General features: G+C 37.3%; 1 protein-coding gene across 15 annotated transcripts in view; it reads left to right on the top strand.

Annotated features, from left to right (window-relative positions):
* magi2a (membrane associated guanylate kinase, WW and PDZ domain containing 2a) overlaps positions 1 to 26,396 on the top strand; it is a 287,991-nt gene that overhangs the window by 148,690 nt on the left and 112,905 nt on the right. For all 15 annotated transcript variants that reach the window (XM_048156798.1, XM_048156796.1, XM_048156797.1 and 12 more), the window contains exons 3-4: positions 19,940 to 20,059; positions 24,738 to 24,953. In XM_048156798.1, coding sequence (XP_048012755.1) covers positions 19,940 to 20,059; positions 24,738 to 24,953 — 336 coding nt within the window. The remainder of the gene's footprint in view (positions 1 to 19,939; positions 20,060 to 24,737; positions 24,954 to 26,396) is intronic.

Raw genomic sequence — 26,396 nt, 5'->3', positions numbered from 1 at the left:
ACTTTTTATCTCACAATTCTATTTTTTTATTTTTTTTTTGCAATTGTGAATATACATCTGACTTTTTCCCCTCAGAATTGTGATATATAAACTATAGGAATTGAGTTTAAAAAGTCAGAATTGTGAGATAAAAAGACATAATTACCTTTTTTATTTTCTATGCATAGCAGAAATAAGCTTTCATAGGTTCCACGTGTAAGTGAAAAAAACAGAGATGCACAGTCCAGCATTCTTCCTCCTCTCCCATACCTCTTCTTCTCCCTTGTCCTGATCCAACTTCTCCTTTCCTCCTTCATCTATTCTTCTCCCTTACCCAGATATTATTTTCTCTCTGCTCCTCTGTGTTGTTCTTTATCCACACTGAACAAATCCGATTCAAAGAGTCCTATTTTACTGTGTATGTTCATGTAATGAAAAGAAATTCAACCCCTGACTATACTTCCAACTGAGATTGGAATCTGCTATTTCTCAATATTTCAGTGATCTGCTAATTAAAAATGCTTATCAATTGTTTCAGTATTTGTTTTATATATTTTTTTCAATACTTTTGAGCTGCTGTTGTTGCAGAATTAGAGGTTTTATCCTATATTTAAAGATTGGATCATTGGGTCTTCATTTCTGACTTGCTGTGTTTAAGCATTTGCAAATAAGATGAGAAAGATCCATGATTTTGGTATGAGGTAAGCTTATATGAAAAGAAAATTTAAGCATTTAAGAAATGTGTTAATTGATTGCATTTTGTGTGAAAACGACATGAATTGTGTTAATGGTATGGCCACAACAGACGGATGTTCTGCTAAATGTGTTTAGAGTTTTGAAAATGTGACTACAGAATGGACAAATGTATGTTAGCAATTGAAAAAAACTGTAAATATATAAAGAGAGATCATGATCATTTTATTTTCATATATTTCACTTTTATTACAATGTGCATATTAGCTAATACAGCAAGGAAACATTGGAAAAGGGTTAAAAAGGCATGTTCAGGATGAAATTGAAAGCAATTTGAAAGTTTAAAAACTTTTGAACCTTAGTGTAGCTGAAAAAAATGTTTCAAAAAATAGCTCAACATGTAGTGAATTTGCCATCAGTTATTCATTCTTAAAAATCTTTTTTACTCATATAAGATACCCATTTAATAGAATGACCCATCTATTGTATCTCTGCTGCTTGCCTGAATGAGCCTGCTGTTTTCCACATCCACAGATGAGCGGGCGGAAACATCCTGGGACGCCCACTGCACCTTCTCACCCTCTCCCGGATGGCATGAGATTAAAGGAAGGGGGTCAGACAGATTGTTGAGGTTACATCTCAGATAAGATCAGAAATGTGTTCGCTGTCAAAGCTCTTCAAATTGCATATTTTTTTTCCAAGCTGATCCTTCTTTTCCGCCACTACGCTGTGAGTGAATGCTCAGATGCCTGTATGCCTCTGAAGTGGGAGGAAAGCAAAGCTTTTTAGTCATCCAAAAAGGTAAACAAGGGAGGGAGAGATATGAAGCATGAGAGATCAAAAATACGATTGGAGGGAACACCCTACCCATCACCAGAAAGCTTGGAGAAAAGCTATGCATGTCACAGAACCTGGAGGGGTGTTTTATACGGAAATAAAACATGATGTTCCTGCATAAGGTTACATACAATTTGTCAGAGTCATTTTGAGATGAAGTCTTTTGCCTGGGTAGAAAGGGTTGTTGTAAATCACTTTGATAAATGTTGCTTCTGTGATTGTTTAAAGCAGATCTTTGTTTTTGGAGGGGGAAAACCCCTTTGGTATGTATAGCCAAGTGAGATTAAGTATATATAAATAGCATTACAGCTGCTGAATATCTTCATGTATGTTTCTGCCTTCTGTTTGTGGGTGTAGCGCGATAATTAAGAATAGGCTGCTAGTACAAAGTTTGCCGTATTGAAAACCAACTGGGATTGCCATAGTACATGTTTAAACAGTTATTATTCAACTTTTATCATGAAAATGCTTCCTATTCAACTGAGTAAATGTTGTATTTGTTTGATTGGACAGTGTGTAGGAGTATGATGACTAAATAAGGGGGCTAAGAGACACAATCATTTCCTTATGTCTCAAATGTGTTTACTGCGTAAGCATCTTTTGAGATCCGCCGAATAACCCACTGAGGGGATTGCATCGCCCATTTCAAGAGTCCCCTCAGGCTATCAGTCATAGTAGAGGGTGTTTGCAAAAGCCACGAATCCATGTGAGTTATTAATATCAATGCATCTGTTATGGCAGAACAAATAATGTGGTTTTAAATGCACAGAGTTAACAAATAGACAGTGACGTATCACAGTGATGTTTTCTCTTCCTTTCTCACTTCTTCACTTCCTCTCTGGCATTAATAATACCAGTGAGTCAATAGCCTTCTTGGAGGTGTAGCTAATAATGGATTTCTTTGGAGGGCAGGGTTGTTACCGTTTCAACAGGGTAGCCGGTCGATTCGCTGGTTCTGAAATCAATCTTGCGTGTCCACTATCAATCACTGTGAAGCACAGTGTTCTCACGTCCTTGAACTTTTCTGATTTGTGGTTTCTTACTAGTTAAAAGAGCTCAAACACATTGTTAATCTTGTTTGTATTTCCTAGCTTTGTTGAAAACAAAACCAACGGTGTGCCTCAGGGGTCAATATTAGATCCAATGGTGTTGTAAATTATTTACTTTTGTCTTTTACTGAATACTCATCATTGTTGTTTTCTCAGGTCCGTAATGGTGGCTCTTTATATCTTTCTGCTTGGGTGAAGCGTGTGGAAGTGCATTGAAAGCGAATTTTTCACTGTGCATCTCAAAGGTCCCATATTACCACCTAGTTTTTATTTCTAGTGGCATCCGGGGATAATCCAGCCTCGTACGCAGCATTATAAGGACTTTGCCGTTTCCTAATTGACTAATGGTCAGATTAGGAAGAACACAATGGACCTCGCTGACACGGCCTCTCGCAGTGATAACAGATGGATTACGAATTGGAACAGGACAGGCAGAACGGTAGTACTGTGAAAACATTACCTCAGCTGATTGGAATGAGATCAGTATCACTATGAATGACAGGTCTCACAAGCTCTGTTCCAAAATATAGTGAACCTCTATGCTGTCTACTATCTACAGAGACATCCTATACTCAAATGAAACAGAACCTTATAAGTGAATGGTTTAGAATGCTATTGATAGGAAGCAACTCTGCATGGCGCACAGATCACAAACCTTATGTGAAGCGCACAGGAAAACATGTTTCTAAGCTAATGACACGGTACTCTCTGAGGATACATTTCTTTAAAACGTGATATTCTTACATGACCATTCAAGAGTTTGGGGTCAGTAAGAGTCTTATGTTCACCAATGAAACAGTAATATCATTAAATCTTTTTAATATTATTAGTTGAAAATGGTTGTGCTGCTTAATAAATTATGGAATCATTTGTAATGATTCTTTAATTAACAGCGAGTTTGAATAACAATATTTATTAAAATAGAAATCTTTTGTAACATTATAAACGTCTTTACTGTCATTTTTCTTTTCCTTGGTTTCACAGACAATGCTTAATCTTGTCTGCCACTAAAATGCATGTTTGAGCTGTTTTAACTGAAAACAACTTGCACTGTCAGTGTGTCAGTGCTGTTGTTTTGTGTCAAGATGCACACCAGTAATGTTTTTTGTTTGTTTGTTTTTTCCTAAGGCACATTTATAGAAGCTACTTAAATGCCCTAATTGAACTAAGATCTAATCCTGGCTTAGTCTAAGCGCTGTCTGTGAAACCGGCCTTTAAGTGTCATGATTCCCTGTGCTTCTGTTGTTAATAGGGGTGTAACGGTACACGTATTCGTACCGAACCGTTTCAGTACAGGCCTTTCGGTACGGCATTACATTGCAACATAGCCTAACCACCAATAATCGCAATAAGCTCTGCATTTTGTTATTTTCGATAAGAAACAAAGTGTCATCCTTCAAATTCTGTCCACGAAATCACGAAATTCAAACAGAAAATGCCGTTTTGAAACACTTTGATGTGGCGTGACAGATCTCTGCAAGGCGCCTCAGTTCAACCGGGAGCGCGGAGTGCAAGTGAACGCGATCATCTATTCCTCTTTAATACTAGTTACATAATAAACATGAAAGAACATCTGAAGGTATGGTGAAAGATACAGTACAACTTACTGAAACGCTTATATCTCTTGTAATTGCTCAATAAGTTTCAACGGCGGAAAGACGTCAATAAAACTGCTTGTAAACAATATGTCACGTAGCATTTACCTCAGAAAAGCCATTCAGTGTCCTCCACAGCTTAGTTTGCTAGAGAAATTAACTCTTTCACTTAATATATGCACTGTATTAGTTTATATATTCCTTATATTTTACTTAACCTTTTAGTGATGTCTTTATAATTTAATGTATGTTTATATTAAACTGTCATGAAAATGACAGCCACTGTGTAGAAATTATTATATTTCAACAACGAATTGGAGTAAAGACATTTAGAAGTTGATGAAAAAACTGCCTTATGTGCAGGTTACATGTTTGCATACAAAGTGTTGATTATTTTATCTAAAAATAAATTACGCTAATATTTAGGCTAATAGTTTGGGCTCAGTTGTTAACCTTTAAAGGTGCCCTAGATTCAAAAATTTAATTTACCTTGGCATAGTTAAATAACAAGAGTTCAGTACATGGAAAAGACATACAGTGAGTCTCAAACCCCATTGTTTCCTCCTTCTTATATAAATCTCATTTGTTTAAAAGACCTCCGAAGAACAGGCGAATCTCAACATAACACCGACTGTTACGTAACAGTCGGGGTGTACGCCCCAATATTTGCATAATGCCAGCCCATGATGTTCCCAACATTATGAAAGGCATTAGACAAGGGCAGCCAGTTAACGTCTGGAGCTGCACACAGCCGAATCATCAGACTAGGTAAGCAAGAACAATAGCGAAAAATGGCAGATGGAGCAATAATAACTGACATAATCCATGATAGCATGATATTTTTAGTGATATTTGTAAATTGTCTTTCTAAATGTTTCGTTAGCATGTTGCTAATGTACTGTTAAATGAGGTTAAAGTTACCATTGTTTCTTACTGTATTCACGGAGACAAGAGCCGTCGCTATTTTCATTTTTTAAACACTTGCAGTCTGTATAATGCACAAACACAACTTCATTCTTTATAAATCTCTCCAACAGTGTAGCATTAGCCGTTAGCCACGGAGGACAGCCTCAAATTCACTCAGAATAAAACTTTAACATCCAAATAAATACTTACATAATTCGAAGCATGCATGCAGCATGCATGACGAACATCTTGTAAAGATCCATTTGCGGGTTATATTAGCTGTGTGAACTTTGTAAATGCGCTGTAATATAGTCGACAGCTCATGTGGCAGGGAGCACGCGATTTAAGGGGGCGGCGCCGAGTGTAAATCAGTGCATTGTTAATGATGCCCCAAAATAGGCAGTTAAAAAAATGTATTAAAAAAACTCTATGGGGTATTTTGAGCTGAAACTTCACAGACACATTCAGGAGACACCTTAGACTTATATTACATCTTGTGAAAAAGCATTCTTGGGCACCTTTAATATTATAGCATAATGTTCAAGTAAGGGCTACCTACATATAGCATTAGTTTACTGTTTATAGCATTAGCAAAGTTATTTTTTTTATCCTTAAGAAACTTTTAATATAAAGACAAAAACACAATTTGTTCAGTAAACCACTGTTTAATAAAAAAAAAGAAAAAAAAGCAATTTAATGTTTAGTTTTCGCCCCACCTGCTGTACCGAAAACTGTACCGAACCGTGACCTCAAAACTGAGGTACGTACCGAACCATGAGTTTTGTGTATCGTTACACCCCGGTTGTTAATGACTCTTATTTTGATATTCTTTTGTCTTGTTGTGCCTATGTGCCTATGTTTCAGCATTTTATAGTTCCTGTCTCCTGTTTTTCCATGGCTGAATCCCAAATGGCACCCTAAACCCTCACTGTCTTCCTTTGAGTCCACACCTTCATGACGAAATGCCGCTTTGACTGCCGGGTAAAGTCCTCTCAAACGCTCGCAAACTTGCGGGCTCAGCTGAAGTGTGCATAGCGGCTGCACCTAAAATGATGAATGGGACTTGCATGCATACGGCAACCATTGTAAGTCCACAAGACTGAAAGTGCATAGAAGTGTGCCATTTGGGATTCAAGCCTGCAACCTTAACCAAAAAAAGTGTAACACTAGCTAACACTGCGGTATGCAGGGAAGGAGACAAGAAGCTGTTTTTTTAATGATTATCAATGGAGGAGATTATCAATTTAATGAATCAACAGACAATTGGCTAATCTTCAACATGTTTGCTTTTAATCATTAGTTTTGGATTGATGAATTTTTAGAGTCATGGACAATTGTGTAACAGGTAGGATTCAGTTTACGCCACTTCTCATTAATTTCTATGGTATCCCCAAACAGTGTTTGACTGTCGTACAACTCTGAACGAAATTCGATGACGTTAAAGCTGTAATGTGATTATTTATCAAGGCACACATGATCCAAGTTAGCCGTTACACTTTCTCCAATGGTAGAGCCACGGACCCTCACATCTTCCAATAATAAGACCATCTCTGGTTTGCATTGCTGTCTTGTTAGTTTCCATAGATACCCTGGTTAATCTCCATGTCAACTAATCGCCTGCGTCTGTCTATCATTAGCCTCTTGTTATTTAGTGTTTTTAAACCCTCATCTCTGTTCAGTGTCTTGTGTTAATGTTTTATGCTGATGTTTCTTGTTATTTTTTTTCTTTGTGTTTATTAAATATGATTTCATCGGTCATTTGCTTCAAGCCTCTTGAATCTGGAAAATCAAGTCAAGCCAGTATGTGACAAAAGTTACACTGACCTAAACTTTTGAATGCTAGTGTATCTTAGTCTTGTTTTCCAGTTAAATAATAAAAAAAAGTCATATATTTAAAACAAGATAGATTTATTTGATAAGCAAATTGCTAAATATTTTACATCTTGTTTTCAGAGAATTTATTTCCATCCATCCATCCATCCATCCATCCCATTATAGAAGGCAGCATTTTGTTGCCGCCTTCCTTTTGGACAAATCTTTGCATTGGGAAGCACGTCTATGATGGCTCCTTCCATGCCTCCTCCTCAGTTTCCTGCTTCTTTTCCATTGCTCCACCATCCCCATTGCCTGCACGCTCCTCACTTTCTTTAGTATTTTCTCTCTGGCTGTTCCACTTCATCAGACCACCACAGTCCATTACGTCCCATATCTCAAAATCTTGCCAGAATAAAGCTGCTTTTCCACAGTAAATGGGTTGGTGGTTGTGGATTGCAATTGCCAGTTCCTTTTGCAAAGCATTAATAACAAGCTGTAATTTCCCCTGATGAATCACAGTGCAATGTTGTCATATTGTCTCATAAACAGGAGGGAGAAGAAGTAGGTCACCGTCTTTTCTCATCACAAGCCGCATTCTCTGCAAGGCATTACTTGCAGTGATGCTTTCATGCATGGGCAGGACAGGATTGGGATCCTTGGCAGCTGTAAGGCTGATTTTCCTTAATGTTTTCGGACAGCGACTGTATGTGCCATGACTTTGAGGGGTAGCACAGAAGTTGCCTAAAGTCTTTCTTTAGAGTCTGTCACATCGCAGTGCCTGGTCCTTAGATCAAGCGACTGTAATCTTGTATCTCCCAGCAAGACCAGGCAGAGAGACTTAGGGATCAAGTTCAAGGAAACGAGACAGAGTCCATATTGCAGGCATTAGGAAGTATCCAGCGGCATCCTTTGGGTTTGGTTAGTGCTCCATCCTGACCCCGGTTTGGTTGCCAAGATGATTCATAGCACCCGACCACAGAACAGAAGCATGCCACAGAAAGCTGCACAAACCCCATTCGACACCAGCTCTTTAGAAGAACAAGCACAAAGACTGTACGGGCTTCTCGCATGGCTCGGTGCCTACTAACACAGTAACAGTAATCCTCTTGGATCAGAGCAAGATAATCACATGCACAAGACAACAGAGGAAACACCAGAAGTGATGGATTTCCAGCTAAGCATCTCATATCTTTCATCAAATGGAAATGCAGCGCATGCTTTGCACATGTTCCTCTGCGTTAAACATTGAACTGAATTCAACATGTTGTTAAATTACTTATTCACTCAGGAGCTGTGGCCTTCCGGTGAGCTCACATGCTCCGTCACATTGTGCTGTGGTGCAAGTTTAATTCTCTTTTCTACTTGCCATTTCATGTGCTTTCTATTTTCTCTGTGAATTGAAAATGACTGCCAGTGGGAAGTCAAGGTTAGCTGAGTTGCAATAGGTGCAGTAATTAATATGCTGCAAAAACAAACAAAAAAACATATCCTTCATAAATAAATCTTATCCTTTACTTTTCCTTCAGAATTCTATCAATCATTTAGAAGCACAGTGCTGTCACATCCTTGGACTGATTTGTTTGTATTTACTTGTTTAATTGAAAACAAAACCACCGGTGTGCATCAAGGGTCAATAATTGGTCACAAAAGATTACTGTTTATCTTTCTTTTAATCTGAATGAATTTAGTTGATATTTAAGATTTTGATATTTCAGAAATTGTGTATTAAAATTTATTTATATATTTTAAGTGATGTTTCAACTTTTATTGTTAAAGGGTTAGTTCACCCAAAAATAAAAATTCTGTCTTTAATTACTCACCCTCATGTCGTTCTACACCCGTAAGACCTTTGTTCATCTTTGGAACACAAATTAAGACATTTTTGATAAAATCCGATGGCTCAGTGAGGCATGCATTGACAACAAGTTAATTTAGACTTTCAAAACGCCCAGAAAGCTACTAAAAACACATTTAAAACAGTTAATGTGACTAAGATGGTTCGATTTTAATGTTACGAAGTGACGAGAATACTTTTTGTGCACCAAAAAAACAAAATAACGACTTTATTCAACAATATCTAGTGAAGGAGGATTTCAAAACACTGCTTCATGAAGCTTCGAAGCTTTACGAATCTTTTGTTTCAAATCAGTGATTTGGAGCACTGCCAAAGTCACGTGAACCATTGAAATTTCGAAACACTTATGACATAACAAAGCCTCGTTTACTGAAATCACGTGACTTTGTTCAGTTTGATATCTGCTCCGAACCACTGATTCCTAACAAAAGATTCGTAAAGCTTCGAAGCTTCATGAATCGCCCTTCACTAGATATTATTGAATAAAGTCATTATTTTGTTTTTTTGGCACACAAAAAGTATTCTCGTCACTTCATAACATTAAGGTTGAACCACTGTAGTCACATGAACTGTTTTAGATATATATCTTTAGTAGCTTTCTGGGTGTTTGAAAGTCTAAATTAACTTGCAGTCAATGCAGGCCTCACTGAGCCATCGGATTTTATCAAAAATATCTTAATTTGTGTTCAGAATATGAACGAAGGTCTAACGGGTGTGGAACGACATGAGGGTGAGTAATTAATGACTGAATTTTCATTTTTGGGTGAACTAACCCTTTAAAGGTCCCGTTCTTCGTGATCCCATGTTTCAAACTTTAGTTAGTGTGTAATGTTGTTGTTAGAGTATAAATAAAATCTGTAAAATTTTAAAGCTCAAAGTTCAATGCCAAGCGAGATATTTTATTTAACAGAAGTCGCCTACATCGAACGGCCAGTTTGGACTACATCCCTCTACTTCCTTCTTTAATGACGTCACTTTTTTGACTAACCTCCGCCCACAGGAATACACAAGAGTTGCGTTTGTAGAGTGTGTTTGTCGCATGTCGTCGAAACGCTGTTATTTTCATCCCGCAGTCCAATCACCGGGTCTGATTCCGGCTCAAATTGATAGGGTAAAATTAAAGACATGTTTACAATAACACTGAGCGCGTGCATCTCCACGTTATGGTAAGAGGCATGACTTTTCCGGGCACGGTGCGCTCAGAGCTGTCGAATCACAACACAGGAACCGCTGGCACAATCAGAACTCGTTACGTATTTCTGAAGGAGGGACTTCATAGAACAAGGAAGTCATCAGCCCGTTTTTATGACAGTGGAAACAGCGGTATACAGATAAGTAAATTATGTGAAAAATACTGTGTTTTTTTACATGCGAAACATGAACACATGTTATATTGCACACTATAAACACAATCAAAGCTTCAAAAAAACACGAAAAACGGGACCTTTAAAGTTGAAGCTCAAAAGTAACTTTTGTTTCAAGAACAAGACATGCTTGATTCAGGAAATTGTTACAGATTGGCCATTTTTATTAAACTGCAAAAAGCCCCTATTGAAACGGAAAAATGCGCCTATTGTAATTATATACAAAATGGGTCGAGCAGAAATACCTTGATAACAATTTTTCTTAAGTACCATATCTAGCTTCTAAAATATAATGGATCTTAAAACTAGACAGAAATGCCTAAAATTATTTGAGTTCAACTTTTATTATTTTTCCCATAAGATTTGCTTGTTTCCAAAGCAGCATTTGTTGCAGCGCATTCGTCATTAACTGAGATTTTTGGAGAGAACTAGTTGTTTATGGATAATATTATATAAAGAGATGTGCTATCATGTCCATGCAGTGGAAATCAAGACCTTCTAGACAGTATGAGGCACATACTGTTCCTGTTACATGCCTTATGAGGCTGCAAACCCATGCCAAAACATAGCCCACGCGCCATGTTTTCAAAGAAACGGCAAACCCAAATCCTTCACGCCTCTCTTCGTTTTTTCTACCTTGCTTGAGCAAATGTGCAAAGACACTATTTCCAGATAGTATTTTCCTTCCCCCTTCTTCTCAGCAGGAGATATAGAGGTACATTTTGTACACAGGAAGATGATGCCACTTCGAAGTGGGCGATACTGAGGACAAATAACTAGCCTTCTGCAGCCCTGAGAAGCTGTGTGCCTTTTTGCAGATTGCTGCAGCCCAGGATTGCTCATGTGGAAAGAATCACCTTTTTCTCTTCCTCTAGAGGTTGGTAAACTGGAAACTGCTTCCCGACTGTAGTTGAATTAGATGTAAATTGGTTAAAAGCTTGATTAAGAAAAACAGTCTGGAGAGAAGCTCAATAAACTAATGAAATAGGATTTTGCATTGTTTTATTATCCCATGATATATGTCTATTATCTGTCTATTACATGCAATGCAACCATTCCCTCTATGGAGGGAAGCGTTACTGGGCAATTTACGTAATAATTAGGTGGTTCAAAAATCTGCACAAGATGCAAGAGATATCTATCTTGCATGTATCTAGACATTTTGAGTTGTGTGGCTCAATGTAGATAGCATGTTTACAGTGTGCTTCCCACTTTCCGCCTATCTAGCCTCCTTTCATGATGCAGGTGTGTTGAAGCCTTGGCGTGAGTCATGTGAAAAAGATGGAAGATATCAACCCAAACTATTAGCATGACAGAATTATTTAGACAGCACAGCAAAATCTCCAGAGTTAAATTAACTCTGAGAACATATGGTCCCTCTCTACATAGAGTTAAAATAACACTGAAGCAGAGTTAAAGTTAATAAGATAATATGCTGTTTGTGGAATTGTTTAATCAGATTTTGAGAGATTTAATGTATTTTATCTTCAGTTGATTTCATCTAAGGCTGTGGCTGGAAGTCCTTTGTAGTTATTGTATTTCTCTTCAGTGATTCTGCTTGTTAACAGCAGGTGTTCATCACTAATGTTCAATCATAACTTAAATCACTTAATCACTAATTATCTCATTAACTTAAATTTAACTTCAGTGTTACTTTAACACTATATAGAGAGGGACCATATGTAATCTGAGCAGAGTTAATTTAACTCTGGGGATTTTGCTGTGAGCTAAAACAGCATTAGCAAAACACAGCAAGAGTTCACAAATATGAGATGACCCAGAATTCAGCATTATGAGGAAACAACTCAAAATGGTACTAAATGAATTACATTCTAAAATGTGAGTGATTCATCTGTGCTCCCATGTGCACCAACTGGATAGCATGGTTAATTATACGGTAGCTGTCCAGCATCAAAGGTCCACTTTGAAATTAGCATAGACACCCTCAGAAAAAAAAAAAAGCTGTGTCACTGGGGTGGTACCCTTTCAAAAGTACTAATATATACCATTTAGGTACCATTATGCACCCTTTAGGGATGGATAAATAAGGTAAAAAAAAAATCAGTTTTTAAAGGGTACTGTACCTACCATTTTTATTCGAGTGTGAATACATCTTTCTGTGGATGTGAATGTGAGTTTGCATAGTTTTTATACAAGTAGCCTTGTTGTAATGTTAATGAATTTGGAGCTTTCTAAATGAGCGACTACATGCACAAGGTTAGCAATTGACCCTTCGCAAAGACCCGCCCCCCTTAGTTACTGTTGCTTTGTCCGACAAGCCATAGCGCTGTCACGCCACACAGAGTGAAAAATACACTGCGGAGCAAAGAGGACCCCGACAACACGTCAACAGACAAGACAGAGCAGGTTACTTATGATATTAAACAAAGTCCCAGCTTTCAAACTGTAATTTTTTAAGAAATTTGAACAATAAAAAACATTTTGTGGCTCTTTAATTTGTTGTGACAGTTTGCTGTAGCGCCTCAGATCAAGCAGATCGTGAACTGATCATCTCTTCTTACTAGTTAATTTATAACATCAAACATGAATGAACATGGGAAGGAATGTTGTTTCAACCACGGAAAGACATCAACACACACCATTTTTCAGGTTCAAGTCCACCGACGTAATCTACGAACTGACTGCTTTGTCGGACAAAATGGTGGATTCGGCGTTATGATTGGTTAGATTGCTTGTCAATCAAACTCCCGACGAAGGGTCAATTGGCATAAAATATGCCCAAACCATCTCCATATAAAGGCTTTCCACACAGCCATTCTCAGCAGACATACAACACTATCTAAAGACGAAGCATTATGAATCAGAAACGTGATTTCAGCAGTTTGGCGGTTTGACATAGCCTGGTAATACCAGACTCTGCTACTTCACTTTGCTTCGTAGACAGAGTCTGGAATGGCATAATAGAGAAGTGTTTTCTCTCTCGCTAGGGGACGCTTGTCTGAAGTTTAAAATCATTGGTTACCCGTAAGCCAATCAGATACGTTTAGTTATGACGTATGTTATCCGCCTGTACAGCCGCATCGAAGCACAGACATCATGCATCGAACTCAAATCTATGATTGAACTTCCACTGTAAACCTGTTGTAAACACATGATGATGTGAGCGAAATACCGGAGTAAACATGGCTGTAAACAACTTTTGCAGATTATGCGAAGTTAATGCATCCCGAAGTTTGCATCCCGTGTCTCGTTTCCCATTTCCGCGGTCGTTTCGGTTTTCGATTTCTCTAACCTACAATGTAAAACTCGGCGCTTAGCATCTACGTCACGGCTCTCAGCCCGCCCTCTGTTCGTTGATTGGCCCGGCTGTTTCCAGACCGGTGGCAAACACAAAGCTCTGACGCTGTATCAGACTGAGTACAGAAGCGAAATGAAATTGAGCGGAAGTAGGAAGTCTGACGTAGTCAGGCTAGGTTTGACATGCGATTCGAACACAAAAGAATCATAACACGCCAAAGCTTCCTGAAGCAGTGTTTTGAAATTGGCCATCACTTTTTTTTTATTTTTTTTTGGCGCACCAAAAATATTCTCGTTTCTTTATGATATTAATATTGAACCACTGTACTCACATGAACTGATTTAAATAAGTTTTTAGTACATTAATGGATCTTGAGAGAGGAAATGTCATTGCTCCCTATGGAGGCCTCACGGAGCCATCGGATTTCAACAAAAATATCTTAATTTGTGTTCTGAAGATTAACAAAGGACTTACGGGTGTGGAACGGCATGAGGGTGAATAGTAAATGACATTATTTTCATTTTTGGGTGAACTAACCCTTTAATGAAAAACATCTTTGCAATGTGACATTCACAGCCAACAGTCACCAACGATGTCTGCCATTCTCTGGAAAGCCAGTGAGAAGTGTTGTGTTTTCAGTTAGCATCTAGCTACAGTTTGTATCGGCTCAAGATAAACAGATTGATGCGCATCTCGTCAACAAAGCCTTTCTGCCAAAGTAGCTGTCTCTCTCGTGAAGAAATCACTGGCGTGGAAATCGATCCATCTCCCAGCAATTTGCTTTTCTCATTTAAAGTATGATTTATCAACAAATTGAGCTTTAAGACAATGTTGGCAAGCGATTTAATGGTCGTAGTGGATTCATTTTCTTTTCATTATGTTATTACACGCTTGGGTAGTCTGCGGTATTGTGAGATATTCTAGTTGTCGTGATGAGGCACGACGTCTTGCGCAGTCTTCTGACGGGGTTCGGCCCCGCCTAGACACAGGTCGCTAGTCTGGAGACGTTCCTTTTGCCCCTTTTCCTGTGAACTGTCAATAGCATGCCCATCATAACTCTGAATGATAGGTTATCATGGTGGAAAGACACCAGGCTCTGGGGCTTGTTGTCTTTGTGTAGCTATTGACTGATAGATGATGAGAGATGATGTGAGTTTCAAACACTGGTGACAACTTGATGACCGTGCAGGGCTCCTGTTGGGATTCTCTGCAACACTTGATGCCACCGTCTCAGAGGAGTGCGAATCTCTGCTGTCAGATGTGGTTTTTAAACTGCCTTAGTTGAATTTTGATTGCCATGAACTGGCAGTTGGTAGGTCAGGTAATGGATGAGAGTAGAACCGTTTCACATCGCCAGTATTTTGACAAGTACAGGGTAAAGGAATTTTCTGTTGTTTGCTTCAAATATTGTTTGTGCGGTACTTCAGTTATGGGAAGGGGTGAATAAGCAGGTCATTTGAGTTATTAAGGTATTAGTGTGTCCAGAAAATCTTTTAAAAATGTAGTTTACACAAATGCCTAGTTCTTAGAATTATATTATTCTTGTTGGTTTTGAAAAAATTTGTATCATTTTCAAAAAGTTTCAATGTAATTAATTCAATTTAATCTAATGATGCCATGTGGTGACCATAAAAATGTAATGACATATTTTTCTTATTTTTCTCTGTTTACTTGTACAGTGGCATGAAAAAGTATGTGAACCCCTTGCAGAATCTGTGAAAATGAGAATTATTTTAATAAAATAAGAGGGATAATAAAAAATGCATGTTATTTTTTATTTAGTACTGTCCTGAGTAAGATATTTTACATAAAAGATGTTTGCATTTAGTTCACAAGACAAAACAATAGCTGAATTTATTAAAATAACCCCATTCATAAGTATGTGAACCATTGATTCTCAATACTGTGTGTGGTTACCTGATGATCCACGACTGTTTTTATGTTTTGTGATGGTTGTTCACGAGTCTCTTGTTTGTCCTGAGCAGTTAAACTGAGCTCTGTTCTTCAGAAAAATCCTCCAGCTCCTGCAGATTCTTCAGTTTTCAAGCATTTTTGCGTATTTAAACCCTTTTGAGCAGTGAATGAATGATTTTGAGATTCATCTTTTCACACTGAGGACAATTGAGGGACTCAAACACAACTATTAAAAAGGTTCAAACATTCACTGATGCTCCAGAAGGAAACACGATGCATTAAGAGCTTGGGGGTGAAAACTTTTGAATTCAAATATCAAGGTAAATTGTACTTAATTTTTCTGCTGGGAAACATGCAAGTATTTTCTGTTGCTTCCGAAGGGCAGTACTAAATGAAAAACAATGATATTTAAACAAAATAAGAAAAATTGTGACATCTTCATCCTGTTCAAAAGTTTTCACACCCCGACTCTTAATGCATCGTGTTTCCTTCTGGAGCATCAGTGAATGTTTGAACCTTTTTTAATAGTTGTGTTTGAGTCCCTCAGTTGTCCTCAGTATGAAAACACCGATCTCAAAATCCTACAGTCACTGCTGGAAAGGGTTCAAATATGCAAAAATGCTTGAAAACTGATGAATCTGCAGAAGCTGGAGGATTTTTCTGAAGAATGCACGATATATCAGCCACCATATCGGTATCGGCCGATATTATTTTTAATATTATCGTTATCGGTCCAATAAGAAAATTTGGCCAATATATATAAGCCGATAAATAATGGATTATTTCCTTCGGCTGAGACACTTCAGATGCACGCTGTCCACCATTATGGTTTTGAATTGCTTGAAATATGATTGAAATCACTTTAAAAAGTACAGCCAAGTCTGTCATATTGGCTACATAATATTATAATGAGAAGAAGATTATAATTTTGTGCTTGGGACATGGATTTTAATGGTGAGACTGTAATCAGGCTCTCAAAATTCTATAAAAAATGTTATTTAGATTTATCGGCCAATATATCGGTTATCGGCTTTCAAATACAAAGAATTATCGGTTATTGGTATCAGCCAAAATTTTCATATCGGTGCATCCCTATCTTGAATGATTCATTCAAAAATATCATTCAGTTTTGGGGGCATAACACCATGTGATATTTTATAGTCTGAACTAACCTTACCTTGTCATAAAAAGGTTAATTTATCGGATATTTTAAGACACTTGTTGACCTTTAATAATGGATATGTTAAACTTTTTCATGTGATTTTCCTATCAAAAACTTTTTTTATTACTCATTACAATATCAGGACAGTTGTACCACCCTGACATTTTACTTTATGCCCCTAACACAATATCAAAATGAATTTTAATTTAGACAGTAAAAAATTCTTATCACAGAAGAGATGTATTCAAACCATTATAAGTTTAAACTGCATTTTAATGTGGTTTTGAATAAATTAAAAGATCCAGATTTAAAAAAAAGAAAGTCATGTCATTGACCCTGGAGTCAGGTGTTTACTGTTGGCATTCCCGCAGTGAGCTGCCTTAACATGCAGAGTTTAGAAATACCCCAGTGCTTTCTCAGCTAGCAGCAATTAGCACAAACTCTGGAGCTCCTCGCTGGCTAATTACTGCTCTGCTATATCCAGGACGCAGGAATACATTAACACTTCACTTTACCATTTTAACCCCTTGCTACATGTACATACACTTTAAACTGTTCTCACTGTAAACTCGAGGGGTCATTTGTGTTCATTTCTTTTTCAGTAGGTTGGAAATTGTTAGCATTTAAAGCTTGTAAAAATGGGCAAAAAAGGAAATTTTACCACCAATTTTTTTTTTTTTTTTTTTTTTTTTACAGTAGCTGGGATAGGCATGTTTAGCTGGTCTCCCAGCCAGGTCTCCAAGCTGGTGTTCAGCTGGTCAGCCAGCTGGTATGTCCTTGCCTGAGTAACAAGCACATAAACCGCTTTAAAGGTGCCCTAGATTGTTTTTTTACAAGATGTAATATAAGTCTAAGGTGTCTCCTGAATGTGTCTGTGAAGTTTCAGCTCAAAATACCCCATAGATTTTTTTTAATTAATTTTTTTAACTGCCTATTTTGGGGCATCATTAACTATGCACTGATTTTTTCAGCACGGCCCCTTTAAGAGATGCGCTCCCTCTGCCCCACGAGCTCTCGACTATATATACATCGCATAAACAAAGTTCACACAGCTAATATAACCCTCAAATGGATTTTTACAAGATGTTCGTCATGTATACCGTATGCATGCTTCGAATTATGTGAGTAAAGTATTTATTTAGATGGTTACGTTTGATTCTGTGTGAGTTCGAGGCTATGCTCTGTGGCTAAAGCTAACATTACACACTGTTGGAGAGATTTATAAAGAATGAAGTTGTGTTTTTGCATTATACAGACTGCAAGTGTTTAAAAATGAAAATAGCAACGACTCTCGTCTCCGTGAATACAGTAAGAAAGGATGGTAACTTTAACCACATTTAACAGTATATTAGCAACATGCTAATGAAACATTTAGAAAGACAATTTAGAAATATCACTAAAAATATCATGATATCATGGATCATGTCAGTTATTATTGCTCCATCTGCCATTTTTCGCTGTTGTTCTTGCTTGCTTATCTTGTCTGTGCACAGATCCAGCCGTTAATACTGCCTTTCCTTGTCTAATGCGTCGAATGGGCTGGCATTATGCAAATATTGGGGTCATACATATTAATGATCCCGACTGTTACGTAACAGTCGGTGTTATGTTGAGAAGTCTTTTTTTTTATGTCGGAAGTCTTTTAAACATGAGATTTACATAAGATGGAGGAAACAATGGAGTTTGAAACTCAATGTATGTCTTTTCCATGTACTGAACTCTTGTTATTCAACTATGCCAAGGTAAATTCAAATTCTGATTCTAGGGCACCTTTAAAAATATATTAGCAAATCAGACCAACCAGCTTGGTGGCTAGATAAGACGCAGCATATCTGAGGCTAGTTTAGGTATGCTCAGGTATTCTCCTGGAGGATCAACATTCTGTGAAATTTAGCTCCAACCCAAATTAAATACACCTTAACCAGGTGACCAAGGTCTTTTGGAGTGCTATAGACTTCTAAGCAGGTGTGTTGGGGCAGGGTATAACTAGACTCCATAAAGTGAACTTGAAAACCCTATGTCATGTGTATGTTCTGTTTAGTTCATTTTTCTGTCATGTCTGTATCTGTTGCTATAGTTTCTGATTAGTTCATCTTCATCCAGCTGTTCCTGTTTAGTTCCCTCATTTAGCTTGTGTATTTATACTCCCTCTTCTGTTCAGTCCCTGGTCGGTTCTCGTTCGTGTTGTATGGTGTCTTCTACCTGAGTTTGCTTTAAAGGGTTAGTTCACCCAAAAATGAAAATTATCCCAGGATTTACTCACCCTAGGTGTATATGACTTTCTTCTTTCAGACGAACACGATCAGAGATACATTTAAAAAATATCCTTAGTCCTCCAAGGTTGTGAATTGCAGCCCAAGTCGCGGAAGCTCACTTTTTGGACGTACGTCGAATGCGTATGGCTGTCCCGCCAGAAGCTCTTTATTTTACTTTATAAAGTTTTAAATAAGGATATTTGTCTTAAACAAATGCATAGATTTGCTTCAGAAGGCCTTTATTAACCCCCTGGAGTCGAATGGATTCATTTTTTTTTTTTTTATGGATGGATGCATTCACAACCATTGGAGGATTTTTAAATATATCTCTGATTGTGTTCGTCTGAAAGAAGTTATTCATATACACCTAGGATGGCTTGAGGGTGGAATGATTTTCATTTTTGGGTGAATTATTCCTTTAAACACTGTGTGTTCCTCTCACCAGAGCGTTACACACTGGGCTGTTTGTAGCATTCTAGTTTCACAAAGATTTGTAGATGCATCTTCTAGACTTAACAGAATTCTCCAAAACAAGGGTTAAATAGCTGCCAAACAGTGTTTTGGTTATGCTGCGTGATAAATTTCACTAGAGCATGTTTTGTTTTTTAAGACTTGACTCCAAATTTGAAAAGTCTAATCATAGACGAGTCAGAAGTAGTTTTTTTTCCTTCCTCAAAGAAGTTTCTTATGTTCATCAAGGCTGCATCAAAAATACAAAACAATTTAAAATGTAATTTATTATTTAAACACTGAATTTTCAGCAGCCTTGTGGAAACTAAGATTTTATTTTTTAGAATAAAAAAGTCCATTGAACAGCATTTATTTGGAATAGAAATCTTTTTTTAACATTATAAATGTCTTTACTTTTGTCAACAAAATAATAGTGTGATGCATAATGATAAATTCTTTAGATTTCGGAAAAGCTACATTTTCAAGGCTTGTATGTTTCCTTTTGCATGGACAAGGTTGCATCATTATTTTCACCTTAGAACCTCAAAACCCTCATATTTTGTTTTTCTTCCCTGTTCTCTTTTTGTGTCTCTGACAGACTGTCAGACAGCATATGTGGCACTCTGTGTAAAAATTAAGTGAACCAGTTACCCGGGCACCTGTTCTGTTTGGCTCATGTTGAGCTTCGCTATAAAAACCTTTTTTTGTTTTGGATGAGCTTTCTAGCTGCTGATTAAGCCCATGGCTCAAACCCTTAGGGGGATCGCTGACCTGAACTAACTCCCGCCTCTCTCTTTTCTCTGTAGGTACAACCAGGCAGCCTAAAGAAGGAGAGGTTCCGGGAGTAGACTACAACTTTGTGACCGTAGAGCGGTTTGTGGAATTGGAGAAAAGTGGAGCTTTGCTGGAAAGTGGAACTTATGAAGGTAGGTTGGCCGAGTTGCACAATCACATATCAAGTTATAGTTTTTGTCCCAATATCTCGTTGCTAGGATTAGGGATTTGAGCAAGCCCTAACCTAACTAACCAACCACTAGCTAAGTATTAAACTCAATGTGCTACGGACATGAGTGATACCTCAAATCATGGAGTTTCTTGAGGTGAAGTGCGCTATTACTTCTCTAAGCTTTTTTTAACATGGTGAGCAATAAAGTCAGCTAAAAAATTCCATAGATTTTCATTGAAGGAGGAAACTGTACCAGATAAAAATATCAGTAGCTGGGTTTTGGGATGCTGGATAAAAATGTTAGATTGAAAGAAACATTTTTTAAACTAACACATGTTCAAAACTCGCTTTGAATAGATACATGTTTTTATTCAGTAAGAACGTTTGCATAAACTGCAATGGAAACAAAATTCTTAGATTTGACTGTGCCTCAACAAAGGTGTATGACTGAATAATTCTCTCAAAGAACAAAAGAAAACATCTCGCTCTGGACATTCTGAAATGCTGGAGCCAAAGCCTGTCATCAAAATGATTGACTACTATTACCTCCTAGAACTGTTTGACGAGATCTCGCTCCCAGACGGAAGGGATCTGCTGCTGATTGCTAGCAAACATGAAGTTCATCAGAGCATTTTGTTTGTGTGCTCTAAAATGCAAGTAATGTATTACAATTAATAATGAGCCACAGTGGCATCCCCAGTGGCTACAACTTCTATTTCCATTTCAATTATGTGACATTTTCCCTGGAAGTGACAAATGAAATTTATTTCCGTCTGCTTATGGCAATGGTGATTTATTCACAATTTGTTTTGTGATATTTGGTTTTTCGAGACCCTCTGTGAATAAGAGAGAACAGATCTTGGGAAATTATCTGATTGGCAGTAAATCTAGTTAATGCACAGCATGATATAAAAATAACCTAAAGGGAATCTGATTCTCTAGGGAGTTGTGAGCTTAGCCTTTCTTCACTTCAAAAGTCCAAAAACTCCATCCCTTGAATACATATACATGTCCCCCTCTCTCTTTCAGTCCATATCCACCTTTCCCTCTGAGTTGACTCTGTGCCTGAAAGGGATAGAAGAGAATCTCTATTTGTATAACACCGACTGTTACGTAACAGTCGGGATCATTAATATGTACGCCCCCAATATTTGCATATGCCATGTTCAAGCATTAGACAAGGGCAGAACGTCTGGATGTGCACAGCTGAATCATCATACTAGGTAAGCAAGCAAGAACAATAGTGAAAAATGGCAGATGGAGCGATAATAACTGTCATGATCCATGATATCATGATATTTTTTGTGATATTTGTGAATTGTCTTTCTAAATGTTTCGTTAGCATGTTGCTAATGTACTGTTAAATGTGGTTACCATTGTTTATTACTGTATTCACGGAGACAAGAGTCGTCGCTATTTTCATTTTTAAACACTTGCAGTCTGTATAATTCATAAACACAACTTCATTCTTTATAAATCTCTCCAACAGTGTGTAATGTTAGCTTTAGCCACGGAGCACTATCAAACTCATTCAGAATCAAATGTAAACATCCAAATAAATACAATACTCACATGATCCGATGTATGCATGCAGCATGCATGACGAACATCTTGTAGAGATCCATTTTGAGGGTTATATTAGCTGTGTGAACTTTGTTTATGCTGTTTAAGGCAAGCGCGAGCTCCGGGGGCGGGGGCACGAGAATTAAAGGGGCCGCAGCCTGAATCGGTGCAAAGTTAATGATGCCCCAAAATAGGCAGTTAAAAAAATGAATTAAAAAAAATCTATGTGGTATTTTGAGCTGAAACTTCACAGACACATTCAGGAGACACCTTAGACTTATATTACATCTTTTAAAAAGAAGTTCTAGGGCACCTTTAATTATTTGCATGCATTTTAAAGCCATAACAGTTTAAACTTCTGATATATGGTTTTCAGAAACAAGTATTTTAGACTTGATGAACTCAGATACAAAGAAACACTTACATTCATGCTTTGTTCTATTGTTACTTTTTAAATCCATATTTATGAGTTACAGCTGTTGTGTGCTGTAGCATCATGTCAGGTAGTGACCCAGGGAGAATTGAAGGCACACTCAACCAGATGCCCTGCTCTCCTCAAGAGCCTGTTCATCCCAGGGGAGCCATGGCACTATTACTGAGTCTGTAAACATAGGACAGCACTCACTCACACACTCATCGTTTGAGCAACAGTTTGTGTGTGATGTTGTACAGGTGTCGGAGTCCTGGTTAAAGTCCTGCTGGACTTTTGTGGGTTTTTGGTTTGTTTGCAGAGACATGATTTTCACTGACCGAGAAATGCAAAAAACACAGATATCACAAACACATCACACACGTTTACCTAGTCGTCTAAATGAGTATGTATCACAGACATATTTTTTATAAAGCTAATTATATTTACTAATATGTGTGTAGATTAGGGTATTGATGGCAGGGGCATGTCCCTATTAAATTAGTATTAATTACAATTAATTATTAAAAGTGATAAGTTAATGATGAAAAGTGATAACATTAACACCTTAATGTTAGCTTAACCATTTGTTTCTTTGATTCCAAAGTTTGCTGTTTTGTTCATGTTCACAGTTAAATGATTAGTTCACTTTCAAATGAAAATTACCCCAAGCTTTACTCACCCTCAAGCCATCCTAGGTGTATATGGCTTTCTTCTTTCTGATGAAGACAATCTGAGATATATTAATAAATATCCTGACACATCCTGACGCTGAAGAAAGTGCCTCCATCCAGATCCATCCATCATAAACATACTTCACACGGCTCCGGGGGGTTAATAAATGCCTTCTGAAGCGAAGCTATGCATTTGTGTAAAAAAAATATATCCATATTTAACAAGTTATGAAGTAAAATATCTAGTTTCCATCAGACCGCCTTCCGTATTCAAGGTGCCCTAGAATTAAAAATTGAATTTATCTTGGCATAGTTGAATAACAAGAGTTCAGTACATGGAAATGACATACAGTGAGTCTCAAACACCATTGTTTCCTCCTTCTTATATAAATCTCATTTGTTTAAAAGACCTCTGAAGAACAGGCGAATCTCAACATAACACCGACTGTTACATAACAGTCGGGGTGTACGACCCCAATATTTGCATATGCCAGCCCATGTTCCCAACATTATGAAAGGCATTAGACAAGGGCAGCCAGTAACATCTGGATGTGCACAGCTGAATCATCAGACTAGGTAAGCAAGCAATAACAACAGCGAAAAATGGCAGATGGAGCAATAATAACTGACATGATCCATGATATCATGATATTTTTAGTGATATTTGTAAATTGTCTTTCTAAATGTTTCATTAGCATGTTGCTAATGTACTGTTAAATGTGGTTAAAGTTACCATCGTTTATTACTGTATTCACGGAGACAAGAGTCGTCGCTATTTTCATTTTTAAACACTTGCAGTCTGTATAATTCATAAACACAACTTCATTCTTTATAAATCTCTCCAACAGTGTGTAATGTTAGCTTTAGCCATGAAGTACTATCAAACTCGTTCAGAATCAAATATAAACATCCAAATAAATACTTTACTCACATAATCCGACGCATGCATGCAGCATACATGACGAGCATCTTGTAAATGATCCATTTGAGGGTTATATTAGCTGTGTGAACTTTGTAAATGCACTGTATTATAGAGTCACGAGCTCGATGGGCAGGGAGCATGAGATTTAAAGGGCCAGCAGCACCTGAATCGGTGCATAGTTAATGATGCCCCAAAATAGGCAGTTAAAAAAATAAATAAAAAAAAATCTATGGGGTATTTTGAGCTGAAACTTCACAGACACATTCAGGGGACACCTTAGACTTATATTACATCTTGTAAAAAAATGATCGATGGCATCTTTAAGAAAAAAAGTGTAAACAAGTGTCGCCTCATTTAAGCTTTTTCTGTAAGATGAATGGGGAAGGCGTAGGATGTAGCGTAAACTTTTTGAACTGCGAGAGTTTTACAATTTCTTCATAAGTTGAATACGGAAGGCGGTCTGGTGGAAGCTAGATATTTTACTTCAACACTTATATATATATATATATATATTTTTATACACAAATCCATCGCTTCGCTATGTGAAGTATGTTTATGATGGATGGAAGCATTTTCTTCAGCTCATATTCATTGGTATCGCTCACTGCCATTATAAAATACATCAGGATACATCAGGATATTTATTAACATATCTCAGATTGTGTTCATCAGAAAGAAGAAAGTCATATACACCTAGGATGGCTTGAGGGTAAAGTAATTTTGATTTGAAAGTGAACTAATCCTTTGATTTTTTTTATTTTTTATTATTATTTAATTAAATTGTATTTAAACATTAAAATACGGTGTCTATGCATTTATATGTATGATAATTGTACATTTATTGATAATTGCTGTTCTTTTGAACTTTGGATAGATAGATAGATAGATAGATAGATAGACAGACAGACAGATAGATAGATAGATAGATAGATAGATAGATAGATAGATAGATAGATAGATAGATAGATAGATAGATAGATAGATAGATAGATAGATAGATAGATAGATAGATAGACTGATTGATTGACTGATTATAAACTGATTATAAACTAAAATGTCAATTATACACCAAATGTCTGATTGGTTGCAGATAACTATTACGGCACCCCGAAGCCCCCGGCAGAGCCCAGCCCACTGCTGCTGAATGTAGCTGAGCAGCTGTTGCCAGGCGCCACACCCAGATCACAGGGCAAACGCAGACGTAACAAGTCCGTCAGCAACATGGAGAAGGCTGGCATCGAGCCACCTGAGGAGGAAGAGGAGGAGAGGCCCGTCATCAACGGCAACGGAGTCGCCATCACCCCAGGTGAGGAGCTCTCAATCAATTTAAGAAGAAGAGAGATCTTTCATGCCATTTTGCCATGTACAGGCTCACCGGTGTAGTAAATTCAGTTACTGCTGTGACCTGTGATCAGGGTTACTAGTGTAGAGATGATTACGTGGGGCCACTAGGTGCATCATGTATCATAGCAACCGCCTCGACTCTAAATTACCCCATAGTAACCACTGTTGTCAGGGCAATAGCCTAGCAACTGTCATGCCAGCATGTTATCACACATTGCCTGTTTTTCGCTCCATAAGTGCGGCTCTGCGGGGCGGAAACGTGCATCAAGTCTGGATGTACTGAAAAAAAACCTTTTGTTTTGTTCTGGCTCTAATACACCACCATGACATGGTGATTTAGAATCTAACACAGTGAGAGTATTGTTGACATCCAGTAATATAAAAAATGCCAGAGGAAAATTTATTGCTCAGAGCTCTTTTGTGGCTCAGTGCACTTAAATTCAACATGAAATCAAAATTGACCCTATTTACTTTCTTAATAAAAGTTCCTGGCCTTATTGTGCATGATTCATCTGTCCATGTTTATTTGAAAGATGAACATCTTTCATCAAAATTGTAATAACTTGCTTCCCCTCAAAAACAAGGTTTTTTAAAATCTTACCAGTATTAAACAAAGTAATTTAATGTTGGCTAATGCTAATATAATAAAGTTTATAGCAATAATGACATATAAAGATAGATTTGAAAAATAATCTTAAAGAGTTAGTTCACCCAAAATGAAAATCCTGTCATTTATTACTCACCCTCATGTCATTCTACACTCAGTTTTGATACACGCTCCGAACCACTGATTCAAAATAAAAGATTCGTAAAGCTTCAAAGCTTCATGAAGCAGTGTTTCGAAATCACCCATCACTAGATATTGTTGAATAAAGTTGTTATTTTGTTATTTTGGCACACAAAAAGTATTCTCGTCACTTCATAACATTAAGGTTGAACCACTGTAGTCACGTGAACTGTTTTAAATATGTCTTTAGTAGCTTTCTGGGCATCAGACATTAGTTTACTCTCAAAACACAAATTAAGATATTTTTAATGAAACCATAAGTCCATTTCACCAAAACTTTGATGAAAAAAGTTCATTAAGACATAAAGATAATCCAGGTCTTCTGCTTTATATGATTAACGGATTTAATTTAGGCTTTTATTCACTTAGAAACTTTGATCAACGCACATACGTAGAGCACAAATATGGTAATTGGAAGCTCAACTGGACTCGCTTCACATTCGAGAACAAACCTCATTGGTTCTCTTGCCTCAGGCATGTATGGTTGAGCTTTAACATTTAATTTTCATTTGTGTTTCGAAGATAAACGAAAGTCTCTTGAGTTTGGAACAACATGAACATGAGGGTAAGTAAAAGATGACAGAATTTTCATTTTTGGGTGAACTTATCCTCCACGTC

The sequence above is a fragment of the Megalobrama amblycephala genome, linkage group LG14 (genome assembly GCF_018812025.1).
Source record: "Megalobrama amblycephala isolate DHTTF-2021 linkage group LG14, ASM1881202v1, whole genome shotgun sequence".
NCBI lineage: Eukaryota > Metazoa > Chordata > Actinopteri > Cypriniformes > Xenocyprididae > Megalobrama > Megalobrama amblycephala.
The sequence above is the reverse complement of the archived record's forward strand: the minus strand, read 5'-3'. Positions and strand labels throughout refer to the sequence as shown.